This window comes from Ascaphus truei, chromosome 22 (genome assembly GCF_040206685.1).
Source record: "Ascaphus truei isolate aAscTru1 chromosome 22, aAscTru1.hap1, whole genome shotgun sequence".
Classification (NCBI taxonomy): domain Eukaryota; kingdom Metazoa; phylum Chordata; class Amphibia; order Anura; family Ascaphidae; genus Ascaphus; species Ascaphus truei.
Window position 1 is genome coordinate 9,921,030 of NC_134504.1, and position 15,838 is coordinate 9,936,867.

A 15,838-nucleotide genomic window follows, 5' to 3' on the forward strand; every position below is an offset into this window, starting at 1 on the left:
TTGTAGGTTATCAGAGCTGTCAGTGCTATTTAATAACTTTGTTTTCTCTTTGGCCTGGTGTTGTAATTCACAGGTGGCCTGTCTCTAAGCCTGTTCTTCTTTCGTGATGGGATGTGATTTGCCCTAAAAAAAAAAAAAAGGGAGGGGCAGTCACAGGTTTGGGTGTTTGGAATCGATTTATATTGGACTTCAGTCTAGTTTCTAGATTGATAAACGTCCCGATGAGATTTCCATTTGGATGTGGCTACAAAGTATTTTTCCAAGGTCCTCGTTCACCTCAGTGAGTTTTTTTTACACTCACGTGTGATGAGGAGCTCCATCAATTGTTTAGAACAGCTTAATGGAGGCGCGTGCACGTGTGAAAGCCGCAATCTGCGGTTTGTGGTTGAGCTGCAGGAGATCGCGACTGGGGAGGGGGGGGGAGGGGCATGACATCACATGGCTGGTTCGTCGCCATGATGTGGCCAGCGCTCCATCGCCACTAGAAAAGACAAAAATCTTGTCTTTTCAAAATTTGGTCACACATCGCGATCTCTCCATGTGCGTGCAGGCAGCTACTGGGCTCGGCACCAGAGGGGCGGATCTTGTTCCCGCCGCTGCTAACACTGGGACCGTAGCCTTAAGCTTTCATCAGTGATTAAATGTGTCTACAAGCACTCCTAAATCCTTCTCCATCAAGGATTCCCCCAATATATCCCCATTTAATTTGTAAGTCGCCTTTTTATTTTTGCATCCCAAATGCATAACCTTACATTTATCTGTATTAAACCTCATCTGCCATTTACCTGCCCACGTTTCCAGTCTCTCCAAGTCCTTCTGAAGAGAAATGACATCCTGCTCTGATTCTACTACCTTACACAATTTAGTATCATCAGCAAAGATGGAGACTTTGCTCTCGATCCCAACCTCAAGGTCATTAATAAACAAGTTACAAAGCAGGGGTCCCAGTACCGATCCCTGAGGTACTCCACTCACGACTTTAGCCCAACCTGAAAAAGTTCCATTTATGACAACCCTCTGTTGTTTGTCCTTTAACCAGTTTTCAATCCAGGTGCACACATTATTACTGAGTCCAATTTGCTTTTGATGCTCTGTTTCTATTTTGGACTTTTTAAGGAGGGTCTAATAAATTGGCCCTAAACTCTGCAAATGTAGAATAATAACTTTATTTCATATAGCAGTTTTCTCCCAATGGGACTCAAAGCGCCTTCGTCATTACAGTATAGCGCACGGTCTTAAGGCAGGGGGGTTCAAACTGGGGGGGGTAGGGGGGAAGCGCAGCGCCTCCAGAGGATCCACGCTCTTCCCCGACAACATTGGGGGAAAAAAAATCGGGGGAGCACGTGAGAACTCCGTATGTCTCCTACCTGCTCTCCGGCGGCTTCTGGTGACCCGTCGCCATGACAACGCAGAGTCCAATGGCAACGCGACATCACGAGGTTGTGACATCATATGATGCCGGAGGAAAGGTAAGTTGGGGGAGGGCGAGCGCAAACAGAAAAGGTTTGCGCGCCACTGCATTAAGGTACGATCTCACCCGCTTTCTTGCCAGAAATGCAAGCCACGCATTGCCAAGCCATGGCTACAGCAGGGTTAATCAGCGCGCCCCCCCCAAGCAGTATGTATTGAATATAGTGTGGCTATGCCAAACATGAGAATGACTTTATTTTACTATTGTAAATCCTACAGGTCATCTACATGAGCAACTGGCTAGAAAAATGTTTCGCTTCAAACGTTCGACGCCCTGACCGTGATGAACAGTTATTATGCTATGGGCACATACGGCCCGCTTATCCTTGCGGCACCCGTGGCTGTGGCAGTGGCCACAATGCTGTTATTCTTATATAGGACGGACAGAATTGTAAGACCTATTCAGGGCCCCAATGAGGAACGTGATCAGCTGCTCGAGGATGTCGCCCGCCTGGTGTTGGAAAACAAAGAGGTGACCGAGGAGAACGGGCATTTGCTGGTAGACAACATTCAGCTGTCCCAGAGAAACGCGGTGCTGATGTACGAGAACGCGCGGCTGAGAGGAGGGCGGCCAGTCTGAGGGCGGGAGATGGGATAACCGTCCCGGGACGCAACATGCAATAAAGAAAATCAATCTCTATATTCAACTGATCTTACAGGAGCAATAACGTTTTACTGGCGGTACAAAATCAATTATTAAGCAAATATTATATATATATATATATATATATATATATATATATATATATATATATATATATATATATATATATATATATATATCTATATCAGGGGTGCGCAAGTTCAGTCCTCAAGGGCCACCAACAGGCCGGGTTTTCAGGATATCCCTGCCTCAGCACAGGTGGCTCAGTCAAATTCTGAGCCACTGATCGAGCCACCTGCGCTGAAGCAGGGACTGATTGAGCCACCTGTGCTGAAGCTGTGACTGATTGAGCCACCTGTGCTGAAGCTGGGACTGATTGAGCCACCTGTGCTGAAGCGGGTGGGGTGCGAGGGAGGGAGGAGACAGAAAAGAAGCATACAGAACAGCGCTACACACTAAACAGCGCCCTCATTAAATGATGGTGATACCAAACAATTGATTAATATCCGTAGTGTCTTATGGTGAAGACAATGGTTGCAGCCTTAAAAAAAATTTAAAAAATGGCTCTCTGAGTCCCAAAAACATTCACGGTGCGTAGACGGTTCTGTTGGGCGCCGTGGGTCAGTCCAGAGGTTATCTGCAAAAAAAAGGAGAAGAAACAGCAGGGGGCGCAAATCATGTAATCAATTCCAACAATTGGAATTCTTGTGGTTTCAGAATGATGGAAGTCACACTTTGCTCCTCTCAGGGGTCTGTGTATCCTGTCAGCTGCCCATCAGATCGCTGCTTTAACCCCTCCAGGTCTGGATTTCAGTGGACACAGGATACAAAAGACCCATGAGAGGAGCATAAAACTCAAGCGGTGCGAGTTCAATAGTTCTAGAACTACAAGAAGAATTCAAATTGTTTGAATTTATTACAATATTTGTGCTCCCCGCTGTTTCTTCTCTTTTTTAGATAACCTCTGGACTGGCCGACTGCGTCCAAGAGAACCATCTACACACTGTGCTGAAGCTGGGACTGACTGAGCAACCTGTGCTGAAGCAGGGATATCCTGAAAACCTGACTTGTGGGTGGCCCTTTGAGGACTGGGGAGTTGCCCACCCCTGCTACATACTCATCTCCCGCACGGCAGCGGTTCAATTAGGGCATTTTATAGCAGCGACCATCACATAAGAAACCAAAAATATAGTTTACACACCAGCAACGGAATAAAAATACAAACTTATTTTTCATTAAATTAAAAAAAAAAAAAAACTATCCCTTTAGAATTCTCAGTATTTTTTTGGTTTCTTAGGCCGAGGCTCATGGTTGCGGCGGGGGGGGCGCGCTTCCGTGCCCGCCCCCGCGCGCACTCCTGCAGCCCCAGCGATGTGTGCGCTAGCTGCGGGAGATGGGTCGCGGCGATCAGGGGCGTGGCAAACGCGTCACGGAGCTGGTTCGCCCTCATTGGCTGAACCAGCTGCCGTGACACTGTCACGCGACTGGCGACAAAATGTAGCAGTGACGACACGCGCGGCGCCGCGGGCACTTGAGGAACTACCATAGGCAAGCAGGTAAGAGTCCTTGAAGTGCGCGCGGATACGTAGCGATGCCGCCACCATGTGCTTGGCCTTAGAATTCAACGCTAGGAACTTTCAGCTATTAATATATATATATATATAGCAACTGTAAATATTCCTGTATATTCATTTGCATGTCTTAGACAGGTCTGCAACCCTGTCTTTCACCATTATCACCCAGCACACAGCACTTCCACTGCAGCAAGGGATTCTGGGAAATGACATGCAAATGAGCACACAGTGCCACTTTTTATCTCATGCTCACATTACATGAGCAACCCTTAGTCAATGCATGCTGCTTTAAACACAGCTTTTAAGCAAGGACTTGGGAGATGCAAAGTCAGTTAACCCACTCACAGACATGTTTCAACCTTGATGGGTCTCATCAGTGTGAGGTTGGCTTACTGACATTTGCTCAAATGAGATAAGACTAGGTAATCACCACGACTATTAAGGTTATGGTGGGTAAAAAAAGTGACTAAAACCCTCCACAGTAAAGCATAAAGCAACTGTAAATATTCCTGTATATTCATTTGCATGTCTTAGACAGGTCTGCAACCCTGTCTTTATATATATCTCTCTCTCTCGCACGGCAGTAGTTCAATTAGCATGTTAAAGCAGAGACAAAAGGTTTTTTTTATCTGCTTATTTGATCCAGGGTGGGGAGAGGTGTGACCCGCAGCTGAAATGGGGTACCTTAAACTTGGGGGACACCCTGAACAACAAGAAACACAACTTTAAAAAAAAAAAAAAAATCAACAGGGCAAATACTTGCCCAGGATAATATGACCTCTGGGGTATCTGCTCGGGCAGCCAATAGAAAACCTGCATTGGGAGATGACAACGCGCCCGTCTTTTGGGTTACTCAGCAGCTAGAATTATTACTGTAAGTGTTGAGAAAACACACCACCATTTTGTTTTTCCCCTGTAGGTCATGTAATTTCACTCTTCTCCCGGCGGCTTTGAGATTGCATCTCCTTTCCTGGATTACAGCAGAGTTTGTGATCTCAGGTTACATGGCTGGACCCGTCGCAGGTGCAGTGGGAGAGAGAAGGAACGTCACGGCCTTTTCATCGTGCAACATTCGGATTTTTTTTCATCCGTACTCTCGGGATATTCTGGGTAACAGGCACCAAACGTGGCTGATCTCTGCCTTCTTATCTTTAATTTACATTTAATATATTTTGTATATGGTTTGACTATCCATGCGGGGAGAGGGGGGTGGGGGGGGTACCTTTTTGCTATTAAAAAAGGAGCAGTCCCCACCAGAAGCCTATATACCAGGGGTCTCAAACGCAGTCCTCAAGGGCCACCATCAGGCCAGCTTTTATGGATATCCCTGCTTCAGCACAGGTGGCTCAATTGAAGACTGAGCAACTGATTGAGCCACCTGTACTGAAGCAGGGATATCCATAAAACCTGACGTGGTGGTGGCCCCATGAAGACTGAGTTTGAGACCCCTGGTATAGATGTATAAATCATATAATCTTATCTTGCTCCCCGAGTATGTTCTGCTCTTTTTTTTTCTTTTCTAAAAGAAATGTGTTTTTTTTTTTGTTAGTTAAAAATAAAGATTTTCTCAAGTTCTAGGCTGGGTGCGGGTGCCGGGCGAGACTGGGTGCAGGGTGCCGGGCGAGGCTGGGTGCAGGGTGCCGGGCGAGGCTGGGTGCAGGGTGCAGGGTGAGGCTGGGTGCAGGGTGCCGGGCGAGGCTGGGTGCAGGGCGAGGCTGGGTGCAGGGTGAGGGGTTCAATACATTGTACGATTGGCATTATATTAAATTTACCACCACCAAAGAACTTCGAAAAGCTTTTTTAAATGACACAAAGAAGCTACTTAATAACAGACCAACGCCAGTGGAACAGGAACATATTTACCATCAAAACGTTTGTACAAACACGTTAGAAAAAAAATAGCATCACTGCTACAGTGTGTATTGATCAGCGATTCCCAACAGGGAACCCCTAGGGGTTTGTGACGGGTCTACAAGGGGTTCGCCCCCCAAAACATAATAATGGTGGATCGCAGGCAGTAGAGCGGGTTCCTGAACCCGTGTGGGGACTGCGCGCCTAGTAAGGCCCCGAACTGCACCGTAGCGTGGGGAGGTTGTCGCTGTCACTTACAGCAAGAGCTTCCAACGCTGCTCTCCCACAATGCTTTGCATCCACAGCAGCAAGGCATTGTGGGGCGTTACTTTAGAAGCTATACCCGCCATGTTGCCTGCACACACTGAGGGGCAGTTAGGGGAATTATTCATTATGACCTCAGGACACTATACTGCCTGGGATCGGTCACACAGATTTATTAGCGATCCCCCGATGAGTCGTTAATAAGATTTATTAATTAGGGGAACAAATATTATCTTGCAGGGGGAGCGCAGTGTAAGAAAGGTTGGGAACCGCCACTGTACATCAGGATGCCTGAAGTTGTTTTCCCCCCCCACTACAAGTGTCCCGTTTGCAGCAATGTGTACTTAGAAACAAAATGCTCCACGTCGTCCCCTTGCAGCATCTTCATGGCTCGCCAGTGGATAGGGCCACAGTTTTCGGGTTGTCCCTCGGCGTGACCAAGCTCTGCCTTGATATAATCCAGCCACAGGTCTTCCGAAACGAAAAGAAATATATTGGGAATCAAAGGCTGCCGTCCAGCTCATGTTATACATCTGTAAAAGCCCCTGATTGTGTGCCTAACAATGGCTGACCTTCTGACTCAATGCTGCAGCTGACCTTAAGTTGTTACAGCTTCCAGAGTAATAGACAGTCTGCCGTTTGGAATGCAGCAACAAATCTGTTTGTGATACTTTGTTGCCAAAGTGCAGAGCTAAAAAAAGGTGTATGCGAGAGCCTGTTTCAAGAGAGGAAGTGGATAGGACTACCAAAATGGTTGCTGTAGCAACCAAAGCATAATCAGTAAATTCAAATAAATCATTACGAACAGAATTAGGAGTAAACAAAATGCACACAGTATTATCGAATACAGGCAGTCCTCGTTTTACAACGCTTCGCTTTACAACGAATGGCTTATCCAACGCTGTGCAATGCATAACTATATTCATTTTTACAACGCCAAAATGGCTTATCCAACGCTCTTACGGCGCTTTGCAACGTTGTGTATGTGTATATAATATATATACACATTCACATAAACAACGTTGCAAAGCTTCGTAAGAGCGTATATATATATAATATTATACTCTATAATATTATATTATATAATATATTATTTATTATCTTATATTATATTATATATATATATATATAAAATACAGTAAAATGTAGAATCAATCTGAGTGCTGTCTCGGTTCTTGCTGTGTGGTCTTGGACTCCTGGTCTGCCTGGTAAGGAATCTACATTTTATTCAATATTATATGGGACAAGCACCGGCTTTCTATCTTTATTGCGAGTGACATCTGCCTTTGTATATATAATACAGTATATACACTATATAATGTATGTGTGTGCTGCATATCTTATTGCCTGCATAAAATATTTGGTGTATTTTAGTGTTAAAAATGCCTTAAGGAACGGAACCTTTAATTTAAACAGTGTTCCTATGGGAAAACGTGTTTCGCTTTACAACGCCATTTTGAGTAACGCATTGTGTCGGATAACCGAGGACTGCCTGTACTACAGAACTGATTTATTTAAAAGAAATATATAGAATTTTTCCTGTTTTGCTGCTTTATTATTGCTCATTTTAGGACACAATTTTTTTTTTTATGCTGTGAAGATATTTGCACTAAATCTTTTCCTTGCAATGTTTGATTCTGGTCTGTGAACAGGAACTTGTTATTTAGAAGTTTACAATTTCACCTACCTGGGTTTGTCGAACCAAACTCTCTCAGCGCCCGTTCATAGTATTCTCGTAAATTCGGCATGTTGCATGGTTCCTTCATTTGAAAAAGAAACAGTTTTGAGTTTTTTTTGTTTTTTTAACCTTTTGAGAGAATAAACCTCCATTTACCAACTGGTCATGTAAGCACGGCCTACTTTGGCAGTATACATACTGGTACTCCCAGTATTCAATACAGCCAGGAACAGAGAACCGGGTTTGGACTAACAATTTATGTCATGGGACAAGTTTTCGAGAGTTCTCCTCTCTTCCTCTGGTCAGCAATACTGATTAACACAGGAATCTGTGGCTAAAACAGGTTAGGAAAGCGGGGGGGGGGGGGGGGGGAACAGATGTACTGTAGATAAGGTTGGGTGAGAAAGTGGTGTTTGAAGACGTTGGAAGGGTAATAAAACGATGACAGTGAACAGCATGGAGGGGGAAGATGCTGATGGGGCGGGGGGAGGTGTGGATAAGAACATTGGCAGAGAGGCAGGCAGGATCATTACAAACAATTGTGATAGTGTGTGAGAAACCCCATATCCACATTAAGTCCTCTTGTTTTGGTGCAAAGAGTCTTATCATTCGGAGTTCAGATGTTTTCCGTTCTTGGGGGCGTTTAAACATTCCATTGAGGATTTTGATTTTTAAATCATTTATGGAATGATCTGGTTATGAGAAATGATGTCCCACAGGTGAGCAGTATCTTCCTTCTTCGTGGTGTTGTATAGACTGTCTGTGCATATTCATTCTTCCCTTTAGTTTTTGGCTGGTTCCCCCAATGTAGCATCCTTGGTCACATTCGTTGCATGGAATCATATAAACCACATTCCTGGATGTGCAGCTGTATGATCCTTTAACATTGAATGTTCCGTGGCTGTGACTGGCTGTGGGATGTTGGCAAATATGTTTGCAGAGTTTGCAGCGTTTGTTGTTGCACGGTTTTGTGCCATTATCAGTGTCTTTAAGTTAGTTATGAAGTTCCCTGCTGACTAATTTCTGTTTGAGGTTTGGAGGTTGCCGGAACGCAAGAATAGGAGGATTGTGGAAGATTTCTTTTAAATGTCACATCCTCTGCCAGCATGGGTTGCAGATCTTTGATTATTTTTCGTATTCCCTCTAGGGTAGGGTTGTATGTGGCCACTAGTGGTATGCGTGTGGTAGGTTCTCTCTGTCTGTACTGTAGCAGGTGTTCTCGTGGGGCTAAAAGACCTAACGGACTGAAATGATGCTGGAAAAGATGTGTTCTGTTAAATTGAGAAAAGAACCCGGATCGTGGACTATTTGATATATCTCTGGAAGGTGGGACACTTATTTGCAAACATCTAAAGCAAATCTATAGCATAAAACTCACTTGCTCCTTTTCTATACGAATCATCTGCTGAAAAAAGGCCTCCGAGAACGGACGATTTTCATTCAAACTAAAAATCAAAGAGTGAAAAAAAAAAGGGGGGGACCCTTTATATACAGACATATTCCAGGAAAGAAAAATACAATGTATTAAACCGCAGTTCGATCAACATGAGAGACGGAGGAGTCCCACTGCTCTGTATTTGCAGGCCAATGTTTAGAAAGGAATTTCGACCCCTTCGCTCCCCGCAAAGAGGGGTTACACAGAGTCCCACTTTCAGGTCTTAAAGGCCATGTACATAGTGTGATGTCCTGTAGGGAAGAGGTGTGCAAACCAGGGGTGCAAGGTTTTCGGAGGGGGTTGGGAGGGGGAGGATCGGCGGTTACAGAGCTCTCGCACTCTCCCCCAAGGCATTTAAATGAAATGCCGGGGGGCTCACACGTGGCCTCTGTAACTAACTTACCGTGGCTTCCAGCGACGCGTCGTCATGGTAACCCGGCATCAAATGGCACAGTGGGGTAACGTGACGTCACATGACCCCGCAGCGTCATTTGACGCCGGAGACGCGCAGGTGAAAAAAAGATTGCACACCCCTGCCTTAGGGGGCCAGAGAGTACCGCGATGTATACAAGTCTATGCTATGTATAAAAAACATCGAAATGTCACGCCGTCTAATAAATCAACAGGGATTTATTCTCACACGGGCCTCTCTCCCTATTCTCACACGGGCCTCTCTCCCTATTCTCACACGGGCCTCTCTCCCTATTCTCACACGGGCCTCTCTCCCTATTCTCACACGGGCCTCTCTCCCTGGGGTGATGTTAAAGCAGAACAAACACGCCTGTAGAGAAGAATGAATACAGAGAGCACTGCCCTTTCCATTTGCAGGAATATGCTACATTGAAATGAAGCCGTACTACCGCTCTCTAATTCAATTAATTTAACCATCTACTTTTCTTACAAAGTTTAAACCGCAGGGGGGTGGGGGGGAAGCTTGGGGCCATCTACAGCTGAACCGGAGCAGGTTTTAGCACACTTCCCCAGCAGTGAAAGATCTTTGCAACACTTTCCTATTTGGGAACATTTGTTGCCAAGGTTCCCAGCACTTTGAGCTGCAAACTGTAACAATAGATAATGTAATAACAGGATACATTGTAGCCGCAGAGTTACACTGACTGAAGGATGGGTTGAAGCTGAATGGCGGCCATTTAGTGAACCCTGGGAAGCAGGATTTTGCTGATCGATCACGGGAGAATGAATGGATTGGCAGTTTAGGTAATTTGTTATCAATAAAAGGTAATCAAAAGCTGCATGTATTAAAACAAAAAGGAGATATAGATATATATATATATATATATATATTAGTGCGACTTGGGTTGCCTGTTTTAAGCCCTGTCCACACAGCTCGCGCAACAGTATGCGCGGTGCAAACAAGATACGGTCGGCCCCAGTCACTAGACACGTGCACCTGCAAAAAGCGCGATCACCTTTTCCCAAAGACAAGATTTTTGTCTTTTGGCGCAGCAGCCGAGCGATGGCCACATCACAGCGGTTCAGCCAATGAGGGTGAACCAGCCACGTGATGCCATGGCCGCTCCACCGCCTCCCCCCCCCCGTCGCAGATCGCTCGGGTGGAGGGAATGGGCACCGCCAGGCGCTACGTCGCGCTCACCGGGGGGCTGGAGCCTAATACGAGACAGGGGATCCCTAGTCTGCCCACCTGGTAAAAACCTTCCTGGCTTTCTTGTAGCCTTTGGTCCTGTGGGCCCAGTCGAGGTATTTCTCCTTCATGACTTTGGAGACCCCAGGAACGGAAACGAGGATCCCTTTCTGCAGAGAAGACACACATACATTTCCATCACAGCGCAATTAACTCTGAAACACCGAGTAGCAGGATGTGTCCTGTGTCTGCAACTTGGAATTAAAGTTTCTCACATCGACAGCGGCGCTCTCTAGCAAGGAGATTAAAAGGACAACAAAACTGTACCAAATGCAGAGGAATTTACAATGCATCTGATCTCAGACGCGCTATTAGAGAGGGTTGGGGATCCTTACAATGCATCTGATCACAGACGCGCTGTTAGAGAGGGTTGGGGTTCCTTACAATGCATCTGATCTCAGACGCGCTATTAGAGAGGGTCGGGGTTCCATACAATGTATCTGATCCCAGACGCGCTATTAGAGAGGGTTGGGGTTCCTTACAATGCATCTGATCTCAGACGCACTATTAGAGAGGGTCGGGGTTCCTTACAATGCATCTGATCTCAGGCGCGCTATTAGAGAGGGTTGGGGTTCCTTACAATGCATCTGATCTCAGGCGCGCTATTAGAGAGGGTTGGGGTTCCTTACAATGCATCTGATCTCAGACGCGCTATTAGAGAGAGTTGGGGTTCCTTACAATGCTTCTGATCTCAGACGCGCTATTAGAGAGGGTCGGGGTTCCTTACAATGCATCTGATCTCAGACGCGGTATTAGAGAGGGTTTGGGTTCCTTACAATGCATCTGATCCCAGACGCGCTATTAGAGAGGGTTGGGGTTCCTTACAATGCTTCTGATCCCAGACGCGCTATTAGAGAGGGTCGGGGTTCCTTACAATGCATCTGATCTCAGACGCGCTGTTAGAGAGGGTCGGGGTTCCTTACAATGCTTCTGATCCCAGACGCGCTATTAGAGAGGGTCGGGGTTCCTTACAATGCATCTGATCTCAGACGCGCTATTAGAGAGGGTCGGGGTTCCTTACAATGCATCTGATCTCAGATGCGCTATTAGAGATATTCCTCAGAATTTCACATAGGGTTCCTTAACCAAAAAAAAGGTTGGAAACCAGACAGAGGATTGAAACATTGCAGAGATGGGAAGACAGAGTTATTTATAGGCGCACATTTGGATGCATGCCCATTATAACCACACTGAGTAACGCTACTTCATGCTACACCACATCCATAAAAATGTCCCTATCCCTCCCTATAACCCCTTCCTCCCTCCCTATAACCCCTCCCCGTCGATTTACGCCTCTTGTAACAGCCCTTTTTGCTTTTGCAACACCTAATCCTCTAATCCTCAACCTGCTCTGGGGCCACGCTTCACAGCTATCAAAACCTTCACGTCTGCTACCACAGACTGCCGAATCAGATATGTGGAACTGCGCCTTCATTAAGTGACTCAGAAGCAAAGCCAGAATTTACAGTGCAGAAAAACGCCGTCTTGTAGCTGAGAGGCCACGCCCACATCAGACTAGTTTGTACCTGACTTGACTTTGTCATGTTGGAAAATATGGTCTGGCATTAAAAGCGCGCACACCCTACAGCTGGAATTATTGTTGGCTGGAGTGCCAGAAAATCACCCAGATAATCCAATTTACGCACCAATACAGAGACACGAGGCAAGGTGGCGAGATAGGAATTGCAATTTCCCCCAGAGCCAGAAATAGGGGTTTTGCGAGGTGGAGGTGGATGAGGAGAAACACCGGCTGAAGGATTGATTTAACCTGAAAGTGTGCGGATCCCTTGAGGAGTACAGGACATTCCACTGACAATTTGGCGCCAGGTTTTTCTTTATTTTGTGTTATTCTGTTAGTACTGGCAGTATCACCGGGCAGCCATACTTTATTTAAAGTTTTTTATTATCACACTGTGTATCACACTTTAGCGCTAGTTCACAATTTTTGTTTTCACCATTCTTGTAACAGCCCAGCCATAGGAAGGAGAGAACTTCAACCAAAGGGGAGAAAGGAAACTGAAAAGGCTGCACCAATAAACACCAGATTAAAATGTGCCCGTTTCATACTTTCACCGTTATCACCGGTAACCAGATTATTTAAATAAAATAAACACCGGGAGGGGGGAAAAAAAACCCCCACCCATTTTATAAAAAATTAAAATACACAGGAAACCGGAATCCTTATCTCGGCGTTTACCTGATACAAGGTTTCCGTGGCCTCCTGAGCGTCCGTTTCCTCGCTCCACTCCACCATTAAAATCCACAGAGGTAAACAGTCCTGAAGCAGAATACAAAGCCAACGTTAGCGGGCAACACTCAATCCCGTACGTCAGGGGTGCGCAAACTGGGGGGGCGCGAGATTATCTGCGGGGGGCGCTGCGGTTACAGAGACTCCCGCGCACTTCCCGCAGGCATTTAAATGACATGCCGGGGGAGCAGAGACGGCCTCTGTAACATCACTTACCTTGGCCGAGCCGGCTTCTGGCGATACGTGATCCCGCGGCGTCATTTAACACCTTGTTGCCAGAAGACGTGCATTACCATGGCAACGTGACGTCAGAACACCGGAGCCAAGGTAAGGAGGGGGAACGAGCCAGTAGGGGGCGCAGGGGGGGAAAAAAGATTGCACACAGGCCGACACACAGGCCGACACACAGACCGACACACAGACCGACACACAGACCGACACACAGACCGACACACAGACCGACACACAGACCGACACACAGACCGACACGCCAAGCGTCATCAGAACAATAATATTTCCCATGTGGCCCCAACACTGAGCACTGCACAGTACACAGAATTCTGCAGGCGCGAGTCCCTGCCCCGATATCGCCGACGCGTTACCCAGTCAGCCCTAACACACAGAACACGATACCTTTGCCTTCACGTGTTTAAACGCCTCTTGGAAAACCTGTCGGACATCCTCTCTCTTGAGCGCTATGCAGACCCGAATCCGGGTCTGCCACGTTGCCACGGAGTCCCGGAAACGTTTGCTGGCCTCCGTGGCCGCATCCAACGCCGCCTCAGCCCGACCCAGCTCCAGGAGCTGCGAGATCTGGGAGAGGATTACAGCGCCAACATGCCAGCGTGTTAACCCTTTGCCATACCACCCCATTGCTCTACAATGTCCCCATCTGGGGCAACAGTATCTTCTACACACTATTTACTTGGGAGGGCTAACCCAGTGGCGGCCAACTCCAGTCCTCAAGGGCCACCAACAAGTCAGGTTAAGCATATCCCTGCTTCAGCACAGGTGGCTCAATCAGTGGCTCAGACTGATTGAGCCACTTGTGCTGAAGCATCCCTAACACCTGGCCTGTTGGTGGCCCTTGAGGACTGGAGTTGGCCACCCCCTGGTCTAACGTCTGCTGTGGGAGGAATGAGCGTCGTCGTCGTCGTCCCCCGACAGCTAACACTGGGTAATAGTTAACATATTAACAGCAATTCACATTAAAGAATGTTAATGCACAGTTACCAGTGTCACCCCGCTACCGTTCAGCCCACTAAGGACATCTCGCCAACGTATACATGATACATCGTATTCTCCAACCCCACAGAATTCTCTGGAAACCGAGGTAAGGGGGGGCGAGCACCAGGGAGGAAGCAAGTGTGGGGGTGGGGGGGGGGGGTGGGGCGGCACCCCTGTCTTATCCAACCACCCGTTTTTTTAAACCCATGTTCCTTAGCACCGATTTAGGAGAAAGTGTGTCGTAATCAGCAGCCCGATTTCCACCTGTGTCCCGTGGATACGGAATGTGAGACCTTCCTGTATATTAAACTAGCTGAGAGACCCGGCGTTGCCCGGGATGTAAATGCGTAATAGGTCGTATTATTTATAAATCGTGGAACAATAGGTGAGTATTTGTTGTAAAGGTTGGATAATAATGTTGAAAAGAAAGATGGAATAAAATGTAATACGATGTTGTTTAAAAATGGTTTATTGTAAACACACCACAGTACAATGTATATTTTGGTGACATAACAGATGTAAAAATGTGAGGCGTGTGTCCTGCTAGGGTGTGAGGCGGCAGGTGGCGCGTGGGTTGTGAGTGCTGTCTGTGAGTGGGGGTCCTGCTAGGGTGTGAGGCGGCAGATGGCGCGTGGGTTGTGAGTGCTGTCTGTGGGAGTGGGAGAAAGGGGAGCGGGGGGGAGGGGAGAAAGGGGAGCGGGGGGGAGGGGGGGAGGGGAGAAAGGGGAGCGGGGGGAGGGGGGGAGGGGAGAAAGGGGAGCGGGGGGAGGGGAGAAAGGGGAACGGGGGGGGGGAGAAAGGGGAAAGGGGGGGGGGGAGAAAGGGGAAAGGGGGGGGGAGAAAGGGGAACGGGGGGGGAGAAAGGGGAGCGGGTGGGGAGAAAGGGGAGCGGGGGGGGAGAAAGGGGAGCGGGGGGGGAGAAAGGGGAGCGGGGGGGGGGAGAAAGGGGAGCGGGGGGGAGAAAGGGGTGCGGGGGGGGAGAAAGGGGAGCGGGGGGGGAGAGAAAGGGGAGCGGGGGGGGGAGAGAAAGGGGAGCGGGGGGGGGGGAGAAAGGGGAGCGGGGGGGAGAAAGGGGAGCGGGGGGAGAAAGGGGAGCGGGGGGGAGAAAGGGGAGCGGGGGGGGGGAGAAAGGGGAGCGGGGGGGGGAGAAAGGGGAGCGGGGGGGGTAGAAAGGGGAGCGGGGGGGGAGAAAGGGGAGCGGGGGGGAGAAAGGGGAGCGGGGGGGGAGAAAGGGGAGCGGGGGGGGGGAGAAAGGGGAGCGGGGGGGGGGAGAAAGGGGAGCGGGGGGGGAGAAAGGGGAGCGGGGGGGGGAGAAAGGGGAGCGGGGGGGGGGGAGAAAGGGGAGCGGGGGGGGGGGAGAAAGGGGAGCGGGGGGGGGAGAAAGGGGAGCGGGGGGGGGAGAAAGGGGAGCGGGGGGGAGAAAGGGGAGCGGGGGTGAGAAAGGGGAGCGGGGGGGAGAAAGGGGAGCGGGGGGGGAGAAAGGGGAGCGGGGGGGAGAAAGGGGAGCGGGAGGGGGGTAGAAAGGGGAGCGGGGGGGTAGAAAGGGGAGCGGGGGGGAGAAAGGGGAGCGGGGGGGGAGAAAGGGGAGCGGTGGAGGGGAGAAAGGGGAGCGGTGGAGGGGAGAAAGGGGAGCGCTGGAGGGGAGAAAGGGGAGCGGGGGGGAGAAAGGGGAGCGGGGGGGAGAAAGGGGAGCGGGGGGGAGAAAGGGGAGCGGGGGGGAGAAAGGGGAGCGGGGGGGAGAAAGGGGAGCGGGGGGGAGAAAGGGGAGCGGGGGGGGAGAAAGGGGAGCGGGGGGGGAGAAAGGGGAGCGGGGGGGAGAAAGGGGAG

At 48.7% G+C, this 15,838-nt stretch overlaps 1 protein-coding gene across 1 annotated transcript in view; it reads right to left on the reverse strand.

The window, feature by feature from the left end:
- Positions 1–5,434: 5,434 nt before the first annotated feature.
- UTP6 (UTP6 small subunit processome component) overlaps positions 5,435–15,838 on the reverse strand; it is a 29,425-nt gene continuing 19,021 nt past the window's right edge. Inside the window, exons 14-19 of the mRNA XM_075579900.1 lie at positions 13,418–13,597; positions 12,734–12,814; positions 10,537–10,646; positions 8,820–8,886; positions 7,451–7,523; positions 5,435–6,234 (exon numbers count right to left, since the gene is read on the reverse strand). Coding sequence (XP_075436015.1) covers positions 6,077–6,234; positions 7,451–7,523; positions 8,820–8,886; positions 10,537–10,646; positions 12,734–12,814; positions 13,418–13,597 — 669 coding nt within the window. The 3' untranslated portion in view covers positions 5,435–6,076. The remainder of the gene's footprint in view (positions 6,235–7,450; positions 7,524–8,819; positions 8,887–10,536; positions 10,647–12,733; positions 12,815–13,417; positions 13,598–15,838) is intronic.